At 38.3% G+C, this 7,884-nt stretch overlaps 1 protein-coding gene across 1 annotated transcript; it reads left to right on the forward strand.

The window, feature by feature from the left end:
* The first annotated feature begins 3,018 nt into the window (after positions 1-3,018).
* LOC143632175 (spermine synthase-like) lies at positions 3,019-7,170 on the forward strand. The gene is made up of 11 exons (XM_077100750.1): positions 3,019-3,056; positions 4,157-4,365; positions 4,527-4,571; positions 5,306-5,382; positions 5,457-5,579; positions 5,665-5,769; positions 5,844-5,916; positions 6,003-6,074; positions 6,538-6,733; positions 6,816-6,945; positions 7,029-7,170. The coding sequence occupies exons 3-11, from the start codon at positions 4,562-4,564 to the stop codon at positions 7,086-7,088; spliced, it is 846 nt and encodes a 281-aa protein (XP_076956865.1). The 5' UTR covers positions 3,019-3,056; positions 4,157-4,365; positions 4,527-4,561; the 3' UTR covers positions 7,089-7,170.
* Positions 7,171-7,884: the final 714 nt, after the last annotated feature.

Here is a 7,884-nt window from a genome sequence, read left to right on the forward strand (position 1 = left end):
GAATCATCGAGTATGAAGTGAACTAATTATGGATCGGGGTCACAAGGAAGGCCAGCAAGTAAACGTGCACGCCCGACAATACAAAATTATGCCATGAGTAGTTCTGAGGTGAAACGAGACAGGTACAAGGGACCATGGCAAAAATGTGATAAATGTAGTTTTCATCATGTGGGTAGGTGCAGGCCGTTAATCTGTCAGAAATGTGGGAGAACGGGGCATAATGGCCCCTGTTGGGTGGCAAATTGATAAATATATCAATAAAGGTAACACCTCTTTTATATTTAGGCTGAGTGGTTAGAACTATCATCGTATGAGAAGTCTTACTTTCGAAATTGGTTCATAACCAAAATTCTTTCAATTATGCATATATGACACTGAGAATGAATTTTTCAATAAAAAGAAGCATTATCTGATACGATTTTGCACGGACATTTTTTTATTAAGTTCATTAAAAAAATCATTTTGTGATATAAATAAAATCAATTTATATACGTATTGTATAGATACAAGCATAGATGCAATATATTTTTTTCATGTACACTATATAATTATTTATTTTACTTATAATTTTATAATTTGAATTATTCTGTGTGTGACAAGGGTTTTAAAACTAACAACATAATAATTTAAAAAGATCCACACAGTAATAATAATTTTATTATTATTATTATTATGAAACCAAAAGATTCCACGTGGGTAATTTGGTAATCATTCTGTTTCCATTATTAATTAATAATAATATTGATTCTGACTCATGCGTGCATCGTGTTCCACAATCTTCCTTTCCTTTCCTTTCCTCGCTCTTCTCCAATTCATCCGTCGTCCCCAAACCCCAACAGTGCGCATTTATGCTCTTTCCATCCCTAAGGCTGAGGGGTGTGGAGCGTGAGAAAGGGCGCAAGAGGACAGCCGCTCGCGCCCCGGGGCGCGAGCACCACACCACCGAGGCGCGAGAGGGGCGCGAGCGCGGAAAAAGAGGCAGGCGCGGATGGGCTAGCGGCTGAGAATGGCGTGAAGGTTTCTTGGGTTGCGTGAATAGAGCCGTTTGGGCTCGTTTTTTATTAAAAAAAAAAAATTTTCATACAATTTTTCTCTATATATTAACCTATATCCAACACAAACCCACAACAATATAACATACAATCTTTTCTCTCTATTAAACCTATATCAAACCCAAACCAACACCAATATCACATACCATACCCAAAACCCAAAATCACCCCATCTTCTAAACCTTTTTTTAAAAACATGGCTGGAAATTGGTACCCAAACCTAGATTCAGATTACAGTTACGACGATTTATGGTCGGCACCGGACCAAGCGATGTTTTATTCGGGGTCGCAACAACCATCCGGCTTTCAACCATCCAACATACAACCGTCTCCTAACTTTGTAGTTCCGGAGACACAAGAAGCAGAAGGTGAAGCTGCGGGACAAAGAAGACGCGTCCACCGGAAAAAACAAGTTGCAACGGACGGGTCGGGTTCGGCTTCGACTGGAAGGACGAAACGGAAAACCACTCCGTGGTCATCGGATGAGAAGGAAGCCCTGTGTCGGGCTTGGATAGTCATTTCTGAGGATCGGCGTTGCGGTAATTGTTTTAACGTTTTTAAAAATGATTTTTAATAAAAAAGTTAAATAAAAAAGTTAAATGACTTACAAATTTATTTATGCATTTTGCAGCGGACTACCAAAAGAGCAAGGTCTTTTGGACAAAGGTTAGGGAGACGTTCTATTCGCTCGTTGGGAGTACAGAGCGGAACGCCGATATGATTTCGGGTCGGTGGACCGAAATCAGAAAATTTGTCGGCTTGTTTACTAATCTGTTCAACAGGAACGCCGGTCGTATGAGACCAAGTGGCAGTGATGCGGAAGTAGGGCCGAAACGGACTAAAACTAGTTCGTCTGGAGCGTACAGCACTTCCGCCGGGTCGGATTGCCGGGTTGGATTCGACCTAAACGTTGCGGGGGAGGAAACGTCTTCACCGCCGAGGAGGCAGCCATTGGGAAGGGACGCCAGGGGCAAAAAACCGGCTGAGGGGGAAGCCGTAAACATCAACGATCTTGTTGAATCCCTCAATAAATTCAACAAAACCATGGAGGTGGTCTCTAATGACAAAAAGGAAAAAAAAAAGAATGAGAGATTTGGAATTCCTTACAAGAGACTTCAGTAACCTAAATCGGGTCGACCAAATGCTGATGGAAAAACAAAAGGAACGTATCCGGAAGAGGTTGATCGAAGAAGACCAAGCCGAAGAATAAGAATAATGTTTTTTTTTAGTACTTTAATTTTTTTTTTAGATATTAATGTGTTTTTTTAATTAATGTGTGTTTTTTTAAATAATTTATGAGTTTTTTTAATAATACGTTTTTTTAATACATTTATAAAAAAATAAAAAAAAAACCGCTCGCGCCCCCTCTCGCGCCCCTCCACACCATGTCCCGGGGCGCGAGCACCACAACCAATACCCATCTTATCAAGTTTCTCTCTCTGCCACACGTCACAATATTATTGGCTGGCGCCCCCACTCACGCCCCCTCTCGCGCCCCCACTCACGCCCCCTCTCGCGCCCCCCACACCCCTCAGCCTAATTTTAAACCAAGCATAAATACTTAGGCTGAGGGGTGTGGGGCGCTAACCGGGGCGCTAGAGCCCCTCCGCTCGCGCCCCGGGGCGCTAACCCCACACCACCGGGGCGCGAGCAGGGGCGCGAGCGGGGCGCGAGCGCGGAAATCCAGGCAGGCGTGAGGCTGGTCGCGGGAGAAGAGAGATAAAAGGTGTCTTGGAGTTCGAAAAAGAGCCGTTGAGGGGTATGGAATTAATTAAAAAATATATATTAGCTGGAGCCCCTCCACACCAGGGCCAGGGGCTCCAACGGGGGCTCCAACACCCCCCTTATCCAGTTTCTCTCTCTGCCACACGTCATAATATTATTGGCTGGAGCCCCCACTAGAGCCCCCATTAGAGCCCCCCACACCCCTTAGCCTTACATACAAACATACATACATACATACATACATACGCATTTGGATTATCAGAACTCTTATTATCACAGGTACGCCTTTAACATAGCTTCCATTCTACGCGTTTCCTTTTTTGATTGAATGTTAGGGTTTCCGGTTTCAGATACGTTTTTTCGTTGATTATTGTTTGTTTTGTTGTGCTTAATTTCCCGCTCACTGTTTAAATACCTACAAATTGTTTGTTTGTTTCTCTGTCTCCAATGGTGGTTTTGGTTAGCGATATGCTTGATCTCTAGGTTTAATGGCAATGATGCATTATTTGAATTTGGGGAATTAATGTTGTCATATTTAGGAAATTTATGTAATAGGCATACGGTGAGATTTTAAATGAGAACCCCTGTGAGTTTTAAGAAATCAAAAGAACTCAGTGTAATGATTTGTTTTTTTGAAATTTTTTTTAGATATGCGTAATATGTGTAGGTTACATATACGTAAAAAAATTACAGAATTTTTTACGCACCGAGTCGACTTTTTACACATGTGTAACGGACGTAAAAGTTAGTGTAACAACTTACATCTTTATTCTCTCATACTTTGACTTTTTTTTCAGATTTAATCTCAACCACATATTTCAATCCAATTAATTAAATGTGTGGCCTAGAATTGAGTTCTTAAGTTCTTAAAACTCACAATGGTTCTCAAAATATCCCTCCCCATAGGCATACTTATTCGATTCAGACGTCATAACTCCACACCTTTTTTTATTATTTAGTCTAATTTTGTGTAAAAGCAGGGCCTTTAATGAGATAATGTGACAAAGAAACGTAGAAAGGGAACAACTATAAACATAGACATCTTAAGTTATCATAGTAATACTAATTATAGGAAAATAATTTATAATAGGGGAATTGTCTTCTTATGCTTGTAGGGCAAAGTGCTGCAGGTTTCTAAAGAAGATAACATGATTTGTCTATTCTGTATTCAAAGTGGACCTAAAACCCTAATCTTACTTAGGATTCTTTTTAGCTTTAGCGCCAGTTTTCTCTTCCAACATGAAAGTAAAAAGTTTGAAACAGTTGGTTTTATGCCATCTTGGGCCTTGTTTCACTGATGTGTCGTTCGTTTTTTATTCATGTTATATTATTGGTTAAAGGTATTATTTTTGTGATGGGTTTGCTTTATTGTGGTTTAGAGACTGGAGCTGGAGAATAAAAGGAGAATATATGGAGGGAGACGCAGGAAGAGATTTGGGATGCCTGAAGACTATGGATGGGAAGGTGAATGAGCGTGATATCCCTTCTTGTTGTCTCAAGGCCTAGGCATGCGCTCCTGACCCTGAGCTTGAAGCCAACTGTCACGCGACAGTTGTTTCTGGATGGTTTTCTGAAACTCGGTCTTCTGGTCATTTTCTTTCTTTTTACACTTCTTTGCATACGTTTCAGTTGTATTTCATATTAAAATGATTGGTTTATGTGAGGAAAACATAAAAAATTGGATTACTTTATTCATTGCTTCTGATCCCGATTATTGACCCCTTCTCATTGTTGTGTTATTAACTGCAGATGATGGGGCCAAACGAGTGTACTTTAACAACCCCATGTGGCCAGGTATGTAGGCGGAATCACATTGAGTGGTTATGCAGTATGGTTATTGTAACTCGAGCTTTATAATTTAAAATAAATGTTGCAATGGTTGCATTGATGGCCCCAAGTCATTTACATTGTTCGTCTGTTGTTTAAATTAAACTTACTGATCCTAGAAGAGAGTTAATTTGTCTAAAAGGTTTCATTGATTAAAAATCACAGAAAAGTAGAACCTAGTCATATCACTGTTAGTACTTGTTGAACGAGCAACTACAAAAATGGATTTATATTCTTCTGAAACAAGTATGCGCTTTTCTTGAAAAATTGCAAGTTATTTCTTTGTTATATTTTCTTGAAAACTTTTACACATTACGTCCCATAAAACTTGCAGTGATATCGTTTTTGAGACTTTCTTTATCAAGTGTTTCAGCTATTTTTTCCACTTGTTAGTACTAAATGTGTTTGTCGTTTTAGTTTGATCTAGAAGATCTACTTTTATTAAAAACCAGATCTTGGTTTGAAACACATGCCTTCATTCTTTTAAGATTAAAGGGTGTTGTATACAATTGACTTTTAACAATATGATTTTGTCAATATGTATATAAAATCAATTGTTGCAGTTCTAATGTTTAAAATGTTGTTACTTCCTTTAAAAAAACTAACTATTACTTTATCGGCTGCATGAAGATTTGAACATTATGACTTGGCATACACGTTAAAGAATGCGTTGCGATAATTTAGTGTCTTTATGTGTGCAGGAGAAGCACATTCTTTGGCTGTAGAAAAGATTTTGTTCAAGGAGAAATCAGACTATCAAGAGGTCCTGGTTTTCCAGGTATGCCGTGTCACACACACACGTTCACACACGTACATGCACGCATACATATTGATCATTTATTTGGTACGCAGTCTGCAGCATATGGAAAGGTGCTTGTTCTTGATGGCATTCTTCAACTTACTGAGAAAGACGAATGTGCCTATCAGGAGATGATAGCCCATCTTCCTCTTTGTTCAATCAAATCACCCAAAAAAGCAAGCATCTTTACCCTTATTGTTATTTTTTGCTTTTATACCATTTATTATACTTAAAAACTAACTGTATATTGTCTGTCCATAGGTTCTGGTGCTTGGCGGAGGTGATGGTGGCGTCCTGAGGGAAATTTCCCGTCACAGCTCCGTAGAATTAATTGACATATGTGAAATAGATAAAATGGTCATAGATGTATGTGGTGAAAACCATATCCTATTATTAACTTCCATTTCTGGTTTGATATTATTAATCTTTGTTCTATATAGGTCAGTAAGAAGTTCTTCCCTGAATTAGCTGTTGGTTTTGAAGATCGTCGTGTTCATCTTCATGTTGGCGATGGTAATATTCAAGTGTCATAGTTTTTTTACTCCAAAAACTTATCTATTTTTAAATTTTTGTTAAATCTTTATTTTTATATTGAACAGCTGTTGAGTTTATAAGAAATACACCCGAAGGGAAATATGATGCCATTATTGTTGATTCTTCAGATCCAGTTGGTATGTTCTTACTACCAAATCTCAATATTATTATTTGAGAAAATTGCAAAATGGTCCCTGTGGCCTGACCATATTGTAAGTTTGGTCTCCAGATTTTAAAATTTGCAATTTTAGTCAGAACATTTGTGAAACTGTTGCATGTTTAGTTGATACCGTTATTTCCAGTTAGTTTTCAATGTTGACATTATCACCTTAAGGAAAGAGCCTTAACCAAGGGTTCGGGTTCCAAATTTGAAAATACACAATTGCCCTCGCATGACTTTGCTTTTCAGTTAAAAACTAACTGGGATTAAGTGAAGCCTAAGCGCGCAACCCTCTCATACACGTCTGAACTAAGCTTGCAATTTTTAGAACCTGGGGACCAAACAAACCTGCAATATGGTCAAACCACAGCGACCATTTGTGCAATTTTCTCGTATTATTTTATACATGAATGCCAATTTGTGCATTGTATCGAGTACAGGTCCAGCTCAAGAGCTTGTGGAGAGGCCTTTCTTTGAGATGATGGCTCGCGCTTTAAGGCCAGGTGGCGTTCTGTGTAACATGGCGGAGAGCATGTGGCTGCACGCACATCTTATTGAGGATATAGTTTTGGTTTGCCAGAAAATATTCAAAGGGTCTGTTCATTATGCATGGACAAGTGTCCCCACATACCCAAGGTGCAATTACTTTCATTTTATCATCTTTTAGACTAGTTTTTTTTAAGGTATTCAGTGTGATGACAGTTTGTTTATTATGCAGTGGTGTTATTGGATTTATACTGTGTTCAACCGAGGGACCGCCTGTTGATTTTAGGAACCCTGTGAACCCTATTGAGAAGTTAGAGGGTGCGGTTAACCATTACAGAGAACTCAAGTTCTACAACTCCGAGGTTAGGCTATTGCCACTCTACAGTTTTTTTTTAATGATGTTTGGAACATTAATTAATTATTTATTTACTTTTAATATTGACAGATGCATAAAGATGCATTCGCATTGCCACCATTTGTGAGGAAGGAGGTGAAATGTCTTTGAGAATCATTCATGTGTGTGATATGTTTGGAATTTGGTTATTTGAATAATGTTGGATTTTTGACAAGATTTGGTGATTTATTTTTGTCTGGAATGTTATGGTTGATAAGGACATGTGTCTGTTTTTTACTTTGTTTCTGGTTTAGTTATGCTTTATTGAACAAAGGGACAAACAACTATAGTAAAGCATGAATGAGGATTGGTGGGTCATGCTGAATGATTGACCAAAACATTGGGTCAAATGGTTTGAGTTCAACTGGATGATAACATGTGTATTGAATCCAACGGTTCTAAATAATAGTACTGTCATAGCTTTTGGAACCACATTGTTCTTTTTTTATTGTGGTCCATTTGGCTCAGAACAATGGACAATGCTCACTTTAGGACTCGAGCATTAACCAAGGTTCTTTGGTTGTAAACTGTTACCATGGTAATTTTGAATCATTTATCTAGGTATAGTTCTTTTAAGTTAAACTTTATGTAAACTCTATACCTTTTAATACTTTGTGGAATAGAGGTTATTGGTCTTTCTAGTTGATGAGGACGATGGTTTTGTCTTGCTAGTAGTAGTTTCTCAATTTCTAAGGTCATCTGAAATGGGATGACATATTCTCATTTCAAATCTGTAAAATCAGAATTTTGATTAAATCACACACCGTGGTATACTGGGTCTTCTAATTCGTCAAGAGGTTTATCTAAAAGATTCACATATAACCAAGAAGACGTTTCAAATACCACACATGCATTACCCGGTATGCGTGCTTGATGTAGCCTATTTGATATCTTTGTATCTGAGAAT

Source organism: Bidens hawaiensis, unplaced genomic scaffold (assembly GCF_021521415.1).
Source record: "Bidens hawaiensis isolate Kalapana, Puna unplaced genomic scaffold, B.hawaiensis_p1.1 tig00006368_1, whole genome shotgun sequence".
Taxonomy (NCBI): domain Eukaryota; kingdom Viridiplantae; phylum Streptophyta; class Magnoliopsida; order Asterales; family Asteraceae; genus Bidens; species Bidens hawaiensis.

Bases quoted from the DNA above. Each gene is read 5' to 3' on its own strand.
- LOC143632175 (XM_077100750.1), top strand. The intron at 5,383-5,456 runs GTATGCCGTGTC...TTTGGTACGCAG, and splicing joins AAGAGGTCCTGGTTTTCCAG to TCTGCAGCATATGGAAAGGT. The intron at 6,946-7,028 runs GTTAGGCTATTG...TAATATTGACAG, and splicing joins TCAAGTTCTACAACTCCGAG to ATGCATAAAGATGCATTCGC.